This window comes from Rhopilema esculentum, chromosome 21 (assembly GCF_057945365.1).
Source record: "Rhopilema esculentum isolate cy_ngs chromosome 21, ASM5794536v1, whole genome shotgun sequence".
Classification (NCBI taxonomy): domain Eukaryota; kingdom Metazoa; phylum Cnidaria; class Scyphozoa; order Rhizostomeae; family Rhizostomatidae; genus Rhopilema; species Rhopilema esculentum.
Genome location: NC_142835.1, coordinates 12,180,235 through 12,201,422, shown reverse-complemented (window position 1 = coordinate 12,201,422; position 21,188 = coordinate 12,180,235). Strand labels below are relative to the sequence as shown.

The 21,188-nt window shown below is 36.3% G+C and overlaps 1 protein-coding gene across 6 annotated transcripts; it reads left to right on the top strand.

The window, feature by feature from the left end:
- Positions 1 to 307: 307 nt before the first annotated feature.
- LOC135682952 (uncharacterized) lies at positions 308 to 20,208 on the top strand. 6 transcript variants are annotated; one of them, XM_089114780.1, is made up of 8 exons: positions 309 to 550; positions 2,827 to 3,258; positions 3,890 to 4,183; positions 4,592 to 4,915; positions 5,084 to 5,185; positions 5,804 to 5,926; positions 16,738 to 16,759; positions 16,962 to 20,198. In XM_089114780.1, exons 1-8 carry the CDS (start codon positions 361 to 363, stop codon positions 17,113 to 17,115), a joined length of 1,641 nt encoding a protein of 546 aa, XP_088970906.1. In that variant the 5' UTR covers positions 309 to 360; the 3' UTR covers positions 17,116 to 20,198. The 6 variants fall into 6 exon arrangements, with proteins under 6 accessions (XP_088970902.1, XP_088970906.1, XP_088970907.1 ...); XM_089114781.1 differs by lacking the exons at positions 16,738 to 16,759; positions 16,962 to 20,198 and adding exons at positions 6,043 to 6,064; positions 7,279 to 8,381; XM_089114779.1 differs by lacking the exons at positions 16,738 to 16,759; positions 16,962 to 20,198 and adding exons at positions 6,043 to 6,064; positions 6,267 to 6,545.
- The last annotated feature ends 980 nt before the right edge of the window (positions 20,209 to 21,188 follow it).

Sequence of the window (21,188 nt, the reverse complement as noted above, 5' to 3'; positions counted from 1 at the left end):
GAAAATAAGGCACAAATAATTCTATGGTTTCTGAGCCTGAGTATTCTTATAAACAAGTGTAACTTTTCCTGATATAATTATTCATTTTAGGCCGCAATACATTGGGTCCAAAATCTTGAACTTTTTCGGTCCTTTTTGCTGCCAGCAGAGCCTGATATCCAATAGCTTTGTGACTGTGTTACATATATAAAGGAAGTTATCCAACCTTATATCTGGCGGTCAACGAGGTCACTTTGAACAAATAGTTAACAAAGGCCGAATCTTTAACAAAGGTCACTGCCAAGATAGCCCACTACTAATCTTTATCTTTGATTACCACAGCGGAGCAACCTGATACGGAGCAACCTGAAATGGGTGCCAATGTTTTATTACAAAAATGCCATACTCGTGTTTCAAGAAATTAGATTTTTCAATCACCGATACTGGCTTATAAAAAAGGGTGATCTAAAATCGACCTCTTCATTTTCTGTTGCATGTGATCCATTCTGTGAAACAGTTGCTGTTGCTGAATTACGATTTAACTTCCTTGTTGACATGGAACCGTTTGAAAGTAGGTTGATGTTTTATTTTTCTCTTCGAATTCAAGTGAATATTATGGAAGCTATCGTTGATTGTTGAATTTCTATGACTACTACCGCTTTATGGATTGAAATCGCAAGATGATGGCTGAATGAAGCATAAAAGAGATCAATCCGTAGTCTATTTCAGAAAAATTAATTGCCTTGGTTTCTGGTTTCAAACAGGTAGATAGGCCTACTCGTAACGATTTCCATATTTAACCCAGTTTCTATATGACCCCAAGCGTTGCCAACATGATTGCATTGACGTTATAGGAGACGGTAACAGTGGCGGAAATTATGGGGCTTTGGGGGGCTCGGACTCCCCTCCCAATAAGCGATGTCGTCAGAAAATTCGGGCTTTCGTCGTAAAATTGACAACCGTTTAACGTGTTGAAATTTCTCCAAGAAATTGTTCTGTAAAGGAATTTTCAGTGCCCCGTAATTGCAAAAATTTCTGCTCACTTCGCTCGCTGATGATCTGCATTTTCCCTTTTTACCCAGGCACCGCGGAGCAGGGGGGCTAGGGGGGCTTTAGCCAAATTTTAAGTATCACACTACCAGAAAAGCCTCTTTTATACGGTTTAAGCCCCTCCCCCCCACTTTTTTAGACCCCCCACTTTTCTCAACGCTCCGTGGTGCCTGTTACCCCAGGAACCTCTTTTTAGCTTTCTCTGTCCTTTTTGCAAAATTTGAACATAACATAGCTGATAAAATATTAGCCAGTACTAAATAATCAATCAAACCATGTATGACCAAAATAAAAACTGCTTGTGAATTGTATACTTAATTTCAATTCCGTAATTTCCGTAGTTAGCCAAAATCTCCATCGGATTCTTCCGAATAAAAGTTATTTTCACACGTATTTCCCACTGACGAAAACAAGATAAAATGCATAACACCGACCTCTTGTATCATAAATTGTCTTAGATGGGATATCGATCTTGATATAAAAAATCATAAATGGATTATTTTTATTGCTACTTAATTTCGGCGTGGTCAGCAAAGATTTCTAAAAGGTCCCGTCAGAAAATCGTCTATTCTTATCAAAATGTGCAGTCTCTTTAAAATTAGACATGATCCAAGATGTTGTCTTGTCGGAAAATCGTCTTCCCTCCAATCGCCCCCCAATCCCCCACCCCCAAATGAAAGCCTGAATTTCTGCCTTTGGCCATTATTTAGGTAGGCTTTTGTAAAATGACTTTTATTAGGTCTTTCAGTATAACGTTTTAGCTATGCAAGTTATGAAGCTGTAACTTTGTTTACTGGTGTACTTTGGCATGCTGATTTAGATAGAGTATGTATATATCCCTCTTTGAAAAAAGGTTAAATAAATACCTTAAAATGCATAGTTCTCTGATATACCCTTATTAGCTAGAAAGTTACTTAATGTGTTATTCACTTGCTTCGTCATTTTAGTTGGCTATTATGAAAGGCACCAATAATGTAGAAAAATGGGAAAGAAAAATGGGAAAGAAAAATGAAAGGAAATGCTGAGCAGGGCATCAACATATAAACTCTGCTGGGCGATAAAACTATCAGATATAATAAACGCGCTGTTCATATACAAAGGAAAAATATTCAAATCAGGATCCCATCGAATTGTGTATATCCTGTGACTTGGCTTGAACAACTTATACAAAAAGATATTCTTGGCATAATCTAATTTTGAAAACCCCCTACACAGAGCGACCCAAAAGCATTGCATTCTTAATGCATTACCATGCTTCTTAGTTTTTTTGATTACTTTTTTCTTGCAATGTTGAAAAGTAAACCACCTTGCTCCAAAAAATTAAATTGTGATGAAACTAATCTATCATCCGCCAATTCCACAACTTGTTCCTTTTCAGCAACACTTATTTCTTTGACATGAAGGTACAGTGGAATATTCAATTCAAGATATTTTGGCTCACATACACACTGTCATCAGGTACTTATGTTTTAGTTGAAAATTAAAACATCGAGAGGCTTTAATGTCAAAATTCACCTAAGGCAAGGTGCATGAAAGTAAAACTGAAACAACGATGTAGGTACGCGAAAATTAATATCCAGAAAAAGCTAGCTTTAAATTTTCAATGACATGGACAACTTTCGAAGCTATGCCAGTGCAAGTCAAAATCTTTCCTTGATCTGTTAAATGGGTAAAGTGTATGAGTAACACAGGTAACTTTGCATCGGCTGAATATGTGATAAAAGATAAAATTAACGACTTACAGGAAAGCTTTTTACGCTAATAGGAATTCATTCGTTTAGCATTTCTATATCTCAGTTACAGTAGCAGCACTTAATAAAGGACAATGGGTTGCAAATGAAACAAAGTCATCGCCAAGTCACGTGACATCACTGAAAGGCTCATCGCTATGGTTAACGTGGGGATATGAGTATGGAGGTGATATACCCGGATTTATAACATACAAAGAACAAATAATTGGATTTAACAGCTCTTCACAGGCAGCACTGCAACCTATAGCAAAGAGGACAGGAGCAAATGGTGCTCTTCAGCTTGTGCCAACTGTTCCAGCACCATTCTCTGGAAGGCTCGCAGTAATACCATCCAACGATACACTGGTGATCAGTGGACTGAAGTACAACGACACTGCTTACCAATTTGCATCATATATTATTTTAGACCTTACTTTAGCTGGAAAAACCACCTTAAATAGAGGTGACCTCAAACCAGTTGCCAGTATTACAATCAACGGTAACGTTATATATTTTGACAAACCCTTTCAGCTTTGTATTTTTGTTTAGGCATAGTACTTTTAGGATGGAGCAATCAAGGAATGCATATTATTTGCATTGCTTCTTATCTTTTTAACCAATTAAGTTACAAATCACTTTCATGGCGTTTCCTTGTTGTCTTGGTTTCCCGTTGATAGCTACTCTCTTATATTATATATAAGGCTAATCGTTCTGGTCGTATATTATTAGCTAACTGCTAATGCCGATTCAAAGTGTTAATTTGTGACGAAGAAGTAGGAAGTTTAGCAATTGACCAAGCGATTGCAATTCACAACCTAGAAAACTTATTTCATTATGTAATTGTTGTCAGAGGCAGGTCAATTTAAATTGTTCCCAGCTATTCTGAAACAAGCCCCATTGGCAACATCTCCTGCTAGTATCGAGAAGAAAATGCAACTACTGATTTGTCACAACCGCATCCTGTGCTGTAAACCACCTCTTACAGCCCGTCCGGTTGTATCCTTATTATAACAGAAATGCAATCAAACCTGACCCATAGGTAATTTAGTTTGATTTTTCGATTTGCAGCCTTCATTTGTCTTGTTGAAAAATTTCAAGGATATGAAATATTATTTCTCTTTTCTCAATAGGAGTACCAGATTTCATCACACCACCTCCAGCTACGATTGAAGTAAATGAAAATTCAAATTTAGAAATAGCGATTGAAATGGATGGAAACCCAGCACCATCAGCTGATTTTCTTTGGCCTCATCTTGGTGATGGTGGAACAACTGTTGCCGGTATCCAAATTTACCCATATGTTTATATAGCAAAGTTTTCACGTCCAAATATAGCTGCTACTTTTTGTGGAAGGATATTGAAATCTTCAGTGAAGAACAGTGTTGGGTCATCACTTGCCAAAGACACCAATGTCACTGTTTTACGTAAGTGCTTTATGTTGATAGTAATACAGAACTTTTATATTTTTACATTTGAGTTGATGAAGGTGAAAAAGTATGCCCAATGGAATGAAGTGGTAAACAAGAATGGGCTCTTCTCTATTAATGCTGTGTAAATGGACGATAGGAACATGATATCGATGCAAATTAAAGAGCTCTAGGGCATAACAGGAGGACTTCATACTTAGGACTTTTGCCACTTGACAGAGAGAAAAGTTTGACGTCATAGAATCTTGGAAGAAGGTAAAGAGGCTACGGAAGGCTACGTGAACAGAAAAGTATGCTTCTTTTTATACGCTCACGTATCCGTCCACGCAAAGATGGAGTAGTTAACGAGTGTGATAAAAAGCACTCATGAAAGCCTCAATAGATATGTGAAACTTCTTTTTTCAGTGAAACTTGAAAGCAATCCGAATTTGCAAGCAGGAAAGATAATCGTAGACAGTTGTGTCGAAGCGAAATGGACGAAGGCCGAATCTGGGGCTTGTCACGTGAAATACGAACTGAGATTGAAGGATGCCTCAGGGATTGTTGTTTATACTGAAACTGGATATAACATAGATCAAATAAAGAAATGCAAAATTCCACGAAATGTGAATATCACTGACGTTGAAATGACGATAAGCTTTAAGAGTACTTCAAAGGTCTTCACTGCCAAAGTCTCAGAAACATCCATCTCAACAACACTACCGCCGACCACTACATCAAAAACACCGGGTTTGTGTATATCTCATTCATAATCGCGTCTTTATTTTCCTTTTTTGGCCCTGATCTCGTTGCTATTATTGTTTTGGACGATTTACAGCTGTTTAAAAGCATAATACTTAGAAAACCTATTTGTGAACACCTTAAGTTGCATGTAAACGTTTTCTCCAATCACACTAGTAGCAAGTTCAAGTGAACCAACAACGAGAACAGGCACGACGCACAAATCAACAGCTAAGGAGAAGACAAGTGTTCAGCCAACAGCATGTAAAGAAAAAGAAGGCAAGTTCTATTTGATTGATTTTTAGATTTCTAGAAACCGTGAAAAAGAGAGTTACTACTTACTATGGATTTGGTACACAAAGGTGGCCCTCCATCCTTCTATTGAATCTCTAAGGTGTTTCTAAGGTTGGTCTTTGAATTTCAGTGGTACAAAATGACTGTACCTGGCACTGGTGATGATTTTAATTGAATTTCAATACTGAAACATTTATTAGCGCGCTAATCCTTCCATTTCCTTGCGAGTTCAGCACTTTAAATTTGAGGCCAGCTGTTGATTTTGTTACTTCCATATAAGAATCTTTCTATTGGACCTTTTTGGCAATGTGCTACTGATAAAGTGGTGGAAGGAGGGGGGGGGGGGGGAATTTGACTCTAAAGGCTTAGTGACTCCTTGTTTCTGAGCTGGAACTTCAAGGAATGAAGCGGGTTTTTTCAACTTTCTCTAAAATAACATCTTACAGTACAACTAAGGGGCTATGTTCCCTATTTATAGATACTAGCTCCTGCCTTCTGTCCAGCTTCAGGGCCTTATTAAGAGCTATTCCTAGCAGTCGGAATTCCGTCCCCAACAGGACAAGAGCCCGCATATAACCTAAACACTTTGTGTTGTCATTGCAGTGAATAGCGATGAAGAGAAAGACAACATAATCATAGCGCTTTCAGTAGTGGTTGCAGTCTCGTTCATTGCCATGGCAACAATGGTGACCTGTCTCATCAGAATAAAAGGGAAACAAACACAAGGTATCCTTAGTTACGGTTTTCATCACAAAAATATCTTTCTTCAAGCTGTTAGATGTCCTTCATAATTAAGAATTATATCTCTCAAAGACTTGAAAGTTTCATCTACTTTTTTGTAGCTCAAGACAATGGAATTAAAAGGTATATTGAGTTGATGTTTTCGTATAGTTTAAGTTTTGCCAATTTGAAGTGTTTCTAAAATTTTCTACTACCAATTGTTGTTGATCATTCATTTGGACGCTTCATACACATAACTTCCCTCTTTTGTGGCCTATTCCAATACTAAATGGTTTTTTGAAGTATCATATGTTTGGCAAAGATTAATGAGTGTACTCTGTTAAAGAAATGTACAACCAAAGGAGATACATTACATGGATCTGCAGGGACAAATTGCAACCACAGACTCAACTTACGCAGGCTTGCAATCACCATACGAAGAGATTCACGATGCTGCTCGGAATTATGAAAATACGAAGCACCTTTCAAGCGTTTTATGAGCTCAAACTGCACATATTTCTTAATATTTTTAGTTTTTAGAAAATCATAATCTTGTGTAATCTTGTCAATATGAAATTACAAGGTTGATATTTTTCATATCTTCTAGACCTTTCTAAAGTAGAAATTTCTGTTCTTTTATGTAGAAATCGGATACTTTTTATAATAATTGTAAACTTGACAATTAAAGATTGGAAGAGGCAAATGGAAAGAAGTTTCTTGAATGGCATTTTGTTGCTGATCTTTTACCAAGATCGAAAATAGTACTAACCTTGAACAATGCTAAAATTTGTTCTACGCCAAAGTAGTCAACAAGAATAACTTCTTTAAAATGTTGTAATTCATCTTTCACTCAACAAACCAAACATGAAGTCGTCAGTCTGTTTTTTGACACCTTCGTGACTTCTTTACATGACAATACCAATCAGTCAATGCGTGAAATGAGTTCTCTAGCACGTGTGTACAATTACATTTATTCTATAACCCATCTACAAACTACAGGGGCTAGGATCCATAAAGTCCTGAAGGAACACAGAAAAAATATCTCCGTTTTATTCAACTGCCTATTTCTATTTTACCCTTTAAAATTCCGCTCATCGTTAATAAAAAGCATTTTTCTATCCCGTTTATCTCTATATTGTCGGCTCAAACCTTTGACTTTAATTTCTCAAACCATATTTTGGTTGTTGCTAGAAATTTTTTCTTCGTACAGTTTTAGTTCCTGTTCTATTATGTTGAAGATCTTTTCACCATTTTGATTTCTTTCTTCCAACTCCACTTGTCACTTTAGTTGTTTAGTTTGCTATATTTTTACTTTTTACCTATGTGCTAACTCTGTACTCAACCATTCTTTTTGTTAGTGCTTTCTAAGATTTTTAAGAAAGATTCACCGACCAGCAAGAATTTCTATAGACCAGTAAGTATCTTGCCTGCTACTTCAAAATTATTTGAGCGAATTATTTTCAATCAACTATACACTTTTATTTGTCATGTGCTATCCCGGCTCCATTGTGGCTTTCAATAAGGTTATGGAACCTATATTGAACACACTCTATATTGAATATCTAGAATTTTTCAAATATTTTGCTGAAAATTGACAGGAGGAAAATTGGTCAATAATTTGATTTTTTGGTAGTGAGACCTTTCTTAAATACTGGGATCACCTTCGCAATGTTAAGCTTATTAGAAAAAATACCAGTTTAAAAAGATTCATTGATCAAAATTGATAGGTCAATGGAAATGTGGGGATTTAGAATTTTCAGCAATTTGATTGGGATATTATTTGGAACACTAGATTTACCATTTTTTAGAGATTTTATGACCTCTGATACTTCATCAGAGGTAGTCGGGAAAATGAAGAAGGAATTCTGATTGGGATGGGGTAGGTAAGACAAAAGAGCCTTGGGCGTCTTGGGATCTTCTGTGTGATGTCATTAGCAACACTCGTAAAGTAACATATGAAATTGTGTCTAGATTGTTTGATTTTAAGCTGACAAATTCTTTATACCTTTCCAAAGCATTTTCATATTACTCTTGTTTTCATCAAAATAATGATAATAGTAGTTTTTTTAGATTCCTTGAGCTCATTAACGATACGGTTTCGAAAAAGTTCTAGTTACTCTACAAAGTTTCAATCGATTCAAAATCGTTTTACGGAAGTAAATATGGGTAAACAAAACAGACATACGAGATGGCTGTTTTATTGAGCTCGAACGGGGGACGTTTCAGATATACTCATAGAACCAGAAAAAAACAAGGAGAAACTAAATATATTTTATGCACGTTAATTTTAGCAACTCTACATCAGTTTGGAACATTATTACAAGTGTACTTAGGGGTTTTCTATGTGCTGGTGTCTTCAGCTAGAGGTTTCCCTGGAGCTTTTTCTTGTACAGGGAATTCGATTATTGCAGTTTTACGTTTTAAGTTAGTATACACTCGAAAAAAGGTGGTTTTTGTGTTGTTTTGAGTCGATTTACTTTTCTTGCTTTGGCTCTAGTGTTGAAGATCAGTTCACATCAGGTTGTGATGTTTCGTATCGAATGTCAATTTACGGGAACACTTAGGCCGCGTCAAAAATGTCTGCTTACCTTGGGATGTAAAGCTCGTCTTGTTAAGCGAAGAATAAACAAATCAACAGAAAATCGATCCAGGTTTCTTCCTTGACAAAAATATTCGTTATCTTTATCCGATTTGAGATCAGAATGATTAGCCAAGTGTCAGCTTCGCCACCACATGTTCACCCATCTTCAGAGGAAAGTGGTAATGGATCATTCTAATCGGGTTGTAACATCATTTCAATGTTCCCGTCTTCAAAACTTGTTCTCTCGCTTCCGATACCACTTCATCATCGTTAGATGAAACCCTTGAATCTGGAATTTCCTTTCCGATTTTAGGTTTCTGGACATTTTCTAGGCTCCGTTGGGGTTTCGTGACCGTAAACCATATAATAACACACCAGAATGCGTCACTCTCCTCAGACTCTTTTAAAAAAACCTCCTATGACTCAAGCCCCCCAAAAACAAACTTATGGCCCTTATTTTGAAAAAAATATTTGCAGATAAAGAATCGGTGATTTTTACTGCCTTGCAAAATTTTGATTTTTCATGTCAGTAGCACTTTAAAGAAAGCCACAATGAGTAGGCCAACAAAGGTATACGCATAAATTATGCACAAAATCCCTTAAAAGACCAAATGCAATCGTCTAGCAAAAGACCTTTGAAACAATTTGAAGCTTATGCATTTTCATGGTTGAATTTCAAGAGCTTTCAATTTATGTATCATATATTTTAGTTTGCTGACGTTTCCTTATTTTTTGATGCCATTGGTCGATTTCCAATATTTTTCCAAAACCTTTGTACTGATAACTAAGTGAGTTGCAATTCACAGCAAATGAGCCAAACCTATGTTGATCTAAATATTTTTGATGCTTCTCGACATTATTTGACTTTGTTTGACACTAATAAGTCATAGATGTACTTAAATGAAAGCTTCATCATATGCCAGTTTCTACATTCCTTCACAAGCAGCCAGTCAATTGTAGAACCTCTCTCTCTTTGGCGTAGCGGCCTATTAGAATTCCTGCAGCCATATTTTTTAGCCTTTTGCAATCTTTTTAGGACTTTGACCGAGGATGTCAAAAAGGAACGTCAATATAGTCCACATTGAAGATAACGAGAAACTCAGCAGCCTGTCTCTATAATTAGAATGGAACGAGTATTATCTGATTTCTGCTAGTATGGACATGGTATAGATCCACGAAGGTGTTACATTGGCTATATGGTAGTCCCATGATAGATGATCGCTCAATATTGCAGCAAGCAACTTACTAAGTGTTCTTCAACATGAACCCTACACCCGGGTAAATTGTAGGAATGCTCAGCCCCCCTCGCAACTCTTCAATATAAAAATATATTTTGGAAAAGGAATAGGTTCAATATAGTATGACTTGAAAACATCACCATTTCGTTAGTGAATGTTAAAGTATATCAAGTATAGTATCTCTTTTCGCCAATCCAACCCCAGATAAGTAAGTATTAAACTATTGAGACAACTAAACGATTGTTATTAAACAAACAATCGCTGACAAGCAAAAGCAGCAACGACAAAAAGGACAGATATGAAAAGCACCAATGAGCAAAATGATTTGGATCGATTATAACCAGAAACAAAAGACTGAAACTAAACATATATAGATACGAAATTAAATATCAGCAAGGAGCGCATAAGTTAAATATCAAATTATTTTGTTTCATAGGACGCTCTCAGTTTGTGTTTCTCGAGATTTCTCTTCAAAAGTTTACAATATCTACTGTGTCTTAGTTTGAATGCGATCGTTCATTCTCAATTTTGAAGATAATAAAGTCCAGATTCAGGTCCTGGATATATTCATAAATTATTCTTACTCTTTTGAAATCTTATATGGTTTCAGAGGAACATCGCCCACTTTTTGATAAAATCATCGTATTTGTTAATAACGAGATACGCCGATTCTGCAATTCCTTTCTATGACAACCCAAAACAGGCAGCTGCTGAAAAATGAGGCACAAATATTTCTATGATTTCTGAGCCTGGATATTCTTATAAACAAGCTTAACTTTTCCTGATATAATTATTCATTTTAGGCCGCAATACATTGGGTCCAAAATCTTGAACTTTTTTGGTCTTTTTTCTACCAGCAGAGCCTGATATATCCAATAGCTTTGTGACTTTGTTACATATATAAAGGAAGTTATCCAACCTTATATCTGGCGGTCAACGAGGTCACTTTGAACAAACAGTTAACAAAGGCCGAATCTTTAACAATGTCACTGCCAAGGTAGCCCACTACTGATCTTTGTCTTTGATTACCAGAGCGTTCCAATACGGAGCAACCTGAAATGGGTCCCAATTATTTATTACAAAAAATGCCATACTCATGTTTCAAGAAATGAGATCTTTCAATCACCGATACTGGCTTATAAAAATAGGCTGATCTAAAATCGACCTCTTTATTTTTGGTTGCATGTGATCCACTCTGTGAAACAGTTGCGGTTGCTGAATTACGATTTAACTTCCTTGTTGACATGGAACCGTTTGAAAGTAGGTCGATGTTTTCATTTCCTCTTCGAATTCGTGTGAAAATTATGGAAGCTATCGTTGATTGTTGAATTTCTATGACTACTACCGCTTTATGGATTGAAATCACAAGATGATGGCCGAATGAAGCATAAAAGAGATCAATCCGTATTCTATTTCAGAAAAATTACTTGCCGTGGTTTCTGGTTTCAAACAGATAGATAGGCCTACTCGTAACGATTTCTCTATTTGACCCCGTTCCCTATATGACCCCAAGCGCTTCCAACATGATTGCATTGACGGTATAGGAGACAGTAACAGTGGCAGAAATTAGGGGATTTTGGGGGGCTCGGACTGCCCCTCCCAATAAGCGATGTCGACGGAAAATTCGGTCTTTCGTCGTAAAATTGACAACCGTTTAACGTGTTGAACTTTCTCAAATAAATCGTTCTGGAAGGAAATTTCAGCTAATCTAAGGGGCGTAATTGCCCCGTAATTGCAAAAATTTCTGCTCACTTCGCTCGCAGATGATCTGCATTTTCCCTTTTTACCCCAGGGACCTCTTTAACCTAACTGTGTCTTTTTTGCAAAATTTGAACATAGCATAGCTGATAAAATATTAGCCAGTACAAAAAAATCAATCAAACAATATGTGACCAAAATCAAAACTGCTTATAAATTGTATATTTAATTCCGTAAATATTAGCCGAAATTTCCATTGGATGCTTCCGAATAAAATTTTTTTTCAAACGTATTTCCCACTGACGAAAACAAGATAAAATGCAAAAAATGAACGTACGACTTGTCAAAAGTGTAATCGGTCGACCTCTTGTATAATTAATTGTTTATGATGAGACATCGATCTTTATATAAAAATTATTAATGGATTGTTCTTCTTGCTACTTAATTATGGCGTGCTCAGCATTGATTTCTGAAGGGCCCCATAAAAAAATCATCCATTTTTATCAAAATGTGCAGTCTCTTTAAAATTAGACATGAATAAGATGTTGTCTTGTCGGAAAATCGTAGGTCTCCCCCCAATGAAAACCTGACTTTTCGCCTTTGGACTGTGAAATTTTGGAGCTACGGAAACATTTTTCAAATTGCTAATGAAAACAACTACGGTATGGAGACCCCGACATGAAGAGGGGAATGAGCAGGGTGGCCGAGAGGTTTTGGACGCCATTAGTGAAAACAGAAAGCGAAAATCTCCTGCGAGGGAAGCAAAGAGAAAATTTTTATAACCACGAAAATAAGATTAGTTTGAAATATATTTCATGATATTCCTGTCATTTCCTTTCTATTTTCGAAAAGTTTTACTATTATACAGCCATAATTTTGTAAAATTACCTTTATTAGGCCTTACACTATAACTTTTTAGCTATGCAAGTTATAAAACTGTAACTTTGTTTACTGGTGTACTTTGACGTGCTAGTTTAGGCAGAGTATGCATTTCCTCTTTGAAAAAAGGTTAAATAAATAACTAAAAATACATATTTCTCTGTTATAACCTTATTACATAGATACTTAATGTGTTATTCACTTAAACTCGTCATTTTAGATTCACTTTAATGAAAGACACCAAGAATGTACAAAAATGGGAAAGAAAAATGAAAGGAAATGCTGAGCATGGCATCAACATATAAACTCTGTTTGGCACTAAAATTATCAGATATAAATAACGCGCTGTTTATAGACGAAGGAAAAAAGTATTCAAATCAGGATCCCGATCGATTTGTTTATATCCGGTGATGATCCTTGGCTTGAACATTTGGCATAATCTAATTTTGAAAACCCCTAAACAAAGCGATCCAAAAGCTCTTAGTATGCTTATTTCCTACATCAGTATGCCTCTTGGATTTTTTGTCCATTTTTCTTAATGCAACGTTGAAAATTAAATCAGCCTGTACCAAAAAAATTAAATTGTGATGAAACTATTCTATCATCTTCCAATTCCACAACTTGTTCCTTTTCAGCAACACTTTTTTCTTTGACATGGAAGTACAGTGGAATATTCAATTCAAGATATTTTGGCTCACATACACACTGTCATCAGGTACTTATGTTTTAGTTGAAAATTAAAACATCGAGAGGCTTTAATGTCAAAATTCACCTAAGGCAAGGTGCATGAAAGTAAAACTGAAACAACGATGTAGGTACGCGAAAATTAATATCCAGAAAAAGCTAGCTTTAAATTTTCAATGACATGGACAACTTTCGAAGCTATGCCAGTGCAAGTCAAAATCTTTCCTTGATCTGTTAAATGGGTAAAGTGTATGAGTAACACAGGTAACTTTGCATCGGCTGAATATGTGATAAAAGATAAAATTAACGACTTACAGGAAAGCTTTTTACGCTAATAGGAATTCATTCGTTTAGCATTTCTCTATCTCAGTTACAGTATCAGCGGCTGATCCAGGAAAACTTATTGCAAATGAAACAAAGTCATCACCAAGTCACGTGACATCGCTAAAAGGCTCATCACTGTGGTTAACATGGGGATATGAGTATGGAGGTGATATTCCCGGAATAATAATCTACAGAGAACAAATAATTGGTTTTAGCAGTTCTTTACAGGCAGCACTGCAACCTGTTGCAAAGAGGACAGGAGCAAATGGTATGCTTCAGCTTGTGCCAACTGTTCCAGCACCATTCTCTGGAAGGCTCAAAGTAATACCATCCAACGATACACTGGTGATCAGTAGATTGAAGTATAATGACACTGCTTACCAATTTGCATCATATGTTATTACAGATATTTACGCAGGCGGTTCAAGCACCTCAGTTAAAGGTGACCTCAGACCAGCTGTCCGAATTACAGTCAATGGTAAGTTTATAGATTTTTACCTAGCTCTCCAAACTTTGTATTTTCGTATGAACATGGTGCTTTAGGAATGGATCATCCGACAATGCATATTTTCTTTATTGCTTCTAATCTTACATTATAGTCACAAACACCTAAAATGCTGTTTTCCCTGTCGAAAAAGGCTATAAATTTACAAGGCTAGTGGTTCTAGTCGTAGATTATTAACTTCTGTTAATGATGATTGAAAATGCCAATCAGTGACAAAAGAATAAGAAGTTACCATCGATAAACTGATTTTTGAAGAAGTTAAGCATCTCTTCGCGTAAGAAATTGATATAAAAATTCAGTTATTGACAGATACAGGTCAGATAAAAAAAAGTCAGAACCCATGTACCCTAGAATCACAGTTCCTGGCTGGTCCTAAACGGGCCATAATTTTAGTGTTAGTTTTGAGAAGATACTTGAAGCCACCAACTAGATAGATTTTAGGTAACCACTGATTAGTCACTACAGCACCAGGGGCGGACAGTTGGTAAAATATTGAGGGCAATCCTATTGTTTTGATAATATGACGTCACATTGCCCCGTTGTTTTAGAACAAAAGACCATTGTCCTAAAAATATTCAGGGGGTAACTGCCCTCCTCGCTCCCCCCCCCCCCAGGTGTCCGCCACTGTATAGCACCTCTGGTCGCATCTTTTGTCTCAGAGTTGCAATCTCTTTTCATCTACGGGGAAGTTTAATCAACTGCGCGGTTCAGTAGTGGTGCCAGCCCTAGGCTCTGAAGAAAGGGGGGGGGGGGGATTGTCAAAACAAGTGAACACACAAGTAAACCCTGTAGTGAACGCACATGACTAACTTTTTGTTACGTAAAGGCAGTTTCAAATTATAGGATTGCATTACAAAAGGTATGTTGCCAAAGTATTGCCCGTATGTCCCTCCAGTTTTCCCATGGCGCCGCTGTTGACGCAATTCTTAGAGCCTTTACAAATTTCAATTGAACACAATCTTTCTTTGTTTCCTAATAAGGGGTGCCAGAATTCGTCACATCACCTCCAGCTACAATTGAAGTGAATGAAAATTCAAATTTAGAAATAGCAATTGAAATGGATGGAAACCCTGCGCCATCAGCTGATTTTCTTTGGCCTCATCTTGGTGATGGTGGGACAACTGTTGCCGGTATCCAAATTTACCCATATGTTTATTCAGCAAAGTTTTCACATCCAAATATAGCGGCTACTTTTTGTGGAAGGATATTGAAATTTTCAATGAAGAACAGTGTTGGATCGTCATTTGCCAGAGACACAAATGTCACTGTTTTACGTAAGTGCTTTATGTTGTTGGTTTTAATTTATACTTTCATTTATTTTATTAACATTTGAATTCTGTAAGTAGATTTCATTTGGCAAGAATTTAAATTATTCCAAAAACTTAGTTTAATGTTCTCATTGTTGCAAGGTTTTTGTTCAAAACGTAGTGAATTTAAGATCTTTTTATTTCTAGTGAAACTTGACGGCAATCCGAATTTGCAAGCAGGAAAGATAATCGTAGACAGTTGTGTCGAAGCGAAATGGACGAAGGCCGAATCTGGGGCTTGTCACGTGAAATACGAACTGAGATTGAAGGATGCCTTAGGGATTGTTGTTTATACTGAAACTGGATATAACATCAATGAAATAAAGAAATGCAAGATTCCAGGAAATGTGAATATCACTGATGTTGAAATGACGATGAGTTTCAAAACTATTTCAAAGATCTACACTGCCAAAGTCTCAGAAGCACCTATCCCAAGAACACTACCGCCGACCACTACATTAAAAACTTCAAAAACACCGGGTTGGTATATATCTCATTCATAGTCGCGTTTTTATTTTCCTTTCTTGGCCCTGATCTGATTGCTATTATTGTTTTGGACGATTTACAGCTGTTTAAAAGCATAATACTTAGAAAACCTATTTGTGAACACCTTAAGTTGCATATAAACATTTTCTCCATCAATACTAGTACCAAGTTCAAGTGAACCAACAACGAGAACAGACACGACCCACAAATCAACAGTTAAAGAGAAGACAAGTGTTCAGCCAACAGCATGTAAAGAAAAACAAGGCAAGTTCTATTTAATTGATTTTTAGATTTCTAGAAACCGTGAAATAGAGAGTTACTACTTACTATGGATTTGGTACACAAAGGTGGCCCTCCATCCTTCTATTGAATCTCTAAGGTGTTTCTAAGGTTGGTCTTAGAATATCAGTACAAAATGACTGTACCTGACACTGGTGATGATTGTAATTGAATTTCAATGCTGAAACATTTATTAGCGCGCTAATCATTCCATTTCCTTGCGAGTACAGCACTTTAAATTTGAGGCCAGCTGTTGATTTTGCTACTTCCATATAAGAATCTTCCTATTGCACTTTTTGGTAACATGTTAGCGATACGGTGGTGGTGGTGGGGGGGGGGAGGGGATTTGACTCTCAAGGCTTAGTGACTCCTCGTTTCAGAGCTGGAACTTCAAAGAATGAATTGGGTTTCGCAACTTAGTCTAAAATAACATCTACAGCTAGGGGGCTATGTTCCCTATTTATAGATACTATCTCCTGCCCTCTGTCCAGCTTCAGTTCAGGGCATTATTAAAAGCTATTCCTAGCACTCGGATTTCTGTCCACAACAGGACAAGAGCCCGCATATAACCTACACATTTTGTGTTGTCATTGCAGTGAATAGCGATGAAGAGAAAGACAACATAATCATAGCGCTTTCAGTAGTGGTTGCGGTCTTACTCATTGCCATGGCAACAATGGTGACCTGTCTCATCAGAAAAAAAGGGAAACAAACACAAGGTATCCTTAGTTACGGTTTTCATCACAAAAATATTTTTCTTTCAAGCTGTCAGATGTCCTTCATAATTGAGAATTATGCCTCTCAAAGACTTGAAAGTTTCATCTACTTTTTTGTAGCTCAAGACAATGGAAATAAAAGGTATATTGAGTTGATGTTTTCGTATAGTTTAAGTTTTGCTAATTTGAAGTCGTTCTAAAATTTATCTACTATAAATTGTTGTTCACACGTAAATCCTGTCCTTAGCTGCTCTTCTGTGTCCTTTGCCAATTTTAAATGGCTTTCATTTAGTAGTTTCATACACTTAGCAAAGATAAATGAGTACACTTTGCTGAATCCATAGGAATGTACAGCCAAAAGAGACACATTACATGGATCTTCAGGGACAAATTGCAAAATCAGATTCAACTTACGCAGGCTTACAATCACCATACGAAGAAATACACGATGCTGCTCGGAATTATGAAAATACGAAGCACCTTTCAAGCGTTTTATGAGCTCAAACTGCACATATTTCTTATTATTTTGGGTTCTTAGAAGATCATAATCTTCTGTAATCTTGTCAATATGAAATTATTTGATCGATATTTTTTCATATCTTCTAAACCTAAGTATAAATTATTGTTGGTTTATATAGAAATCGGATAACCTTTTTAATAATCATAAACTTAATAATTAAAGATTGGAAGAGGCAAATGGAAAGAAGTTTCTTGGATGGCATTTTGTTGCTGCTCTTTTACCAAGATCGAAAATAGTACTTACCTTGAACAATGCTAAAATTTGTTCTACGCTAAAGCAGTCAACAAAAATAATTTCTTGAAAATGTTGTATTTCATCTTTCACTCAACGAACCAAATATGAAGTTCTAGTCTGTTTTTTGACACCTTCGTGACTTCTTTACATGACAGTACCAATCAGTCAAGGCGTGAAATGAGTTCTCTAGCACGTGTGTACGCTCACATTTATTCTATAACCCATCTACAGACTACAGGGCTCAGGATCCATAAAGTCCTGAAGGAACACAGAAAAAACATCTTCGTTTTATTCAACTGCTTATTTCTATTTTACCCTTGAAAATTCGGCTCATCGTTAATAAAAAGCATTTTTCTATCCCGTTTATCTCTTTACTATCGGCTCAAACTTTTGCCTTTAATTTCTTAAACCATATTTTGGTTGTTGCTAGAAATTCGTCAAGAAATTTTTTTTTCGTACAGATTTAGTTCCTGTTCTATTATATTGAAGATCTTTTCACCATTTTGATTTCTTTCTTCCAACTCTACCTGTCACTTTCGTTGTTTAGTTTGCTATATTTTTACTTTTTACCTATGTGCCACCTCTGTTCTCAACCATTCTTTTTGTTAGTGCTTTCTAAGATTTTTAAGAAAGATTCACCGACCAGCAAGAATTACTATAGACCAGTCCGTATCTTGCCTGCTACTTCTTAATTATTGGAAAGAATTATTTTCAATCAGCTATACACTTTTATTTGTCATCTGCCATCCCGGCTCCATTGTGGCTTTCAATAAGGTTATGGAACCTGACACACTCTATATTGAATATCTAGAATTTTTCAAATATTTTGCTGAAAATTGACAGAAGGGAAATTGGTCTATAATTTGATTTTTTGGTAGAGAGACCTTTCTTAAATACTGGGATCACTTTCGCAATGTTCAGCTTATTAGGAAAAATACCAGTTTAAAAAGATTCATTGATCAAAATTGATAGGTCAATGGAAATGTGGGGATCTAGAATTTTCAGCAATTTGATTGGGATATTATTTGGAGCACTAGATTTACCATTTTTTAGAGATTTCATGACCTCTGATACTTCATCAGAGGTAGTCGGGAAAATGAAGAAGGAATCCTGATTGGGATTGGGTAGGTAAGAACAAAGGAGACCTTGGGCGTCTTGGGATCTTCTGTGTGATGTCATTAGCAACACTCGTAAAGTAATGATTAAATTGATTAGCTATTTTAACTGAATCATTAATTTGGGAGCCGTTTTTATCTGTTAGATATGAAATTGTGTCTAGATTGTTTGATTTTTGGCTGACAAATTCTTTACACCTTTCCAAAGCATTTTCATATTACTCTTGTTTTCATCAAAATAATGATAATAATAGTTTTTTTAGATTCCTTGAGCTCATTAACGATACGGTTTCGAAAAAGTTCTAGTTATTCTACGAAGTTTCAATCGATTTAAAATCGTTTTACGGAAGTAAATATGGGGAAACAAAACAGACATACGAGATCGCTGTTTTATTGAGCTCGAACGGGGGACGTTTAAGATATTCTCATAAAACCAGAAAAAGAACAAGGAGAAACTAAATATATTTTATGCACGTTAATTTTAGCAACTCTACAAAGTTTTCAATCGGTTCGGAACATTTTAGAAATGTATTTAGGGGGAGTTTAGGGGTTTTCTATTTGCTAGTGTCTACAGACAGGGGTTTCCTCGAAGCTTGTTGTTGTACAAAGAAAGGGAATTCGATTATTGCAGTTTTACGCTTTAAGTTAATATACACTCAAAAAAAGGTGGTTTTTGTGTTGTTTTGAGTTGATTTACTTGTCTTGCTTTGGCACTAGTGTTGAAGATCAGTTCACATCAGGTTGTGATGTTTCGTATCGGATGTCAATTTATTTAGGCCATGTTAAGAGAAGTATAAATAAGTCAACAGAAAATCGATCCATGTTTCTCCCTTGAAAAACTTTTTGTTATCTTTATCCGAATTAAAATCCGAATGATTAGCGAAAGGTTCGCTTCACCACCATATGTTCACCCATCATCAAAGGAAAGTGGTAATGGATCATTCTCATCGGGTTGTAATATCATTTCAACGTTCCCGTCTTCAAAACTTGTTCTCTCGCTTCCGATACCACTTCATCATCGTTAGATGAAACCCTTGAATCTGGAATTTCCTTTCCGACCTTTGGTTGCTGGACATTTTCTAGGCTCCGTTGGGGTTTCGTGACCGTAAACCATATAATAACACACCAGAATGCGTCACTCTCCCCAGACTCTTTTCGAAAAACCTCCTGTGACTCAAGCCCCCCAAAAACAAACTTATGGCCCTTATTTTGAAAAAAATATTTGCAGATAAAGAATCGGTGATTTTTACTGCCTAAAAAAAGTCTTTTGCAAAATTTTGATTTTTCATGTCAGTAGCACTTTAAAGAAAGCCACAATGAGTTGGCCAACAAAGGTATACGCATAAATTATGCACAAAATCCCTTAAAAGACCAAATGCAATCGTCTAGCAAAAGACCTTTGAAACAATTTGAAGCTTATGCATTTTCATGGTTGAATTTCAACAGCTTTCAATTGATGTATCATATATTTTAGTTTGCTGACGTTTCCTTATTTTTTGATGCCATTGGTCGATTTCCAATATTTTGCCACAACCTTTGTACTGATAACTAAGTGAGTTGGAATTCACAGCAAATGAGCCAAACCTATCTTGATCTAACTATGCTTGATGCTTCTCGACATTATTTGACTTTGCTTGACACTAATAAGTCATAGATGTACTTAAATGAAAGGTTCATCATATGCCAGTTTCTACATTCCTTTACAAGCAACCAGTCAATTGTAGAACCTCTCTCTCTTTGGCGTAGCGGCCTATTAGAATTCCTGCAGCCGTATTTTGTAACCTTTTGCAATCATTTTAGGACTTTGACCGAAGAGGTCAAAAAGGAACGCCAGTATTGTCCACATTGAACATAACGAGAAGCTCAGCAGCCTGTCTCTATAATTAGAATGGAACGAGTATTATCTGATTTCTGCTAGTATGGACATGGTTTAGATCCACGAAGGTGTTACATTGGCTATATCGTAGTCCCATGATAGATGATCGCTCAATATTGCATCAAGCAATTTAATAAGTGTTCTTCAACACGAACCCTACACCCGGGTAAATTCTAGGAGTGCTCGGCCCCCCTTGCAACTCTTCAATATAAAAATATATTTAGGGAGAAGGAATAGGTTCAATATAGTATGACTTGAAAACATCACAATTTCATTATTAAAGGTTAAGTATATCAAGCTTAGTAAAGCTCGTTTAGTATTAAACTATTGAGACCACTGTTATTAAACAAACAATCGCGGACAAGCAACAGAAGCAATGACAATATTCTTAAATTATTAAGAATATATTCTTTAATTGTTCTTACATGATTTCAGAGAAACATCGCCCACTTTTGTATAAAATCATCGTATTTTTCAAGACGAGAAACGCCAGTTCTGCAATTCCTTGCTATGCAACCCAAATCCGGCAGCTGCTGGAAAATGAGGCACAAATATTTCTATGATTTCTGAGCCTGAATATTGTTATAAACAAGTGTAACTTTTCCTGATAAAATTATTCATACTAAGCCACACTACACTGGGTCCAAAATCATGAACTTTTTTTGGGTCCTTTTTGCTACCAGCAGAGCCTGATATATCCAATAGCTTTGTGACTTTGTTACATAAATAAAGGAAGTTATCCAACCTTATATCTGGCGGTCAACGAGGTCACTTTGAACAAACAGTTAACAAAGGTCACTGCCAAGGTAGCCCGCTACTGACCTTT

Coding starts and splice junctions, on each gene's coding strand:
- LOC135682952 (XM_089114776.1), top strand. CDS start 361: ATGTTTTATTACAAAAATGCCATACTCGTGTTTCAAGAAATTAGATTT. Junction 4,184..15,283: donor CACCAATGTCACTGTTTTAC/GTAAGTGCTTTA, acceptor TTTTATTTCTAG/TGAAACTTGACGGCAATCCG. Junction 15,617..15,784: donor AAAAACTTCAAAAACACCGG/GTTGGTATATAT, acceptor CATCAATACTAG/TACCAAGTTCAAGTGAACCA.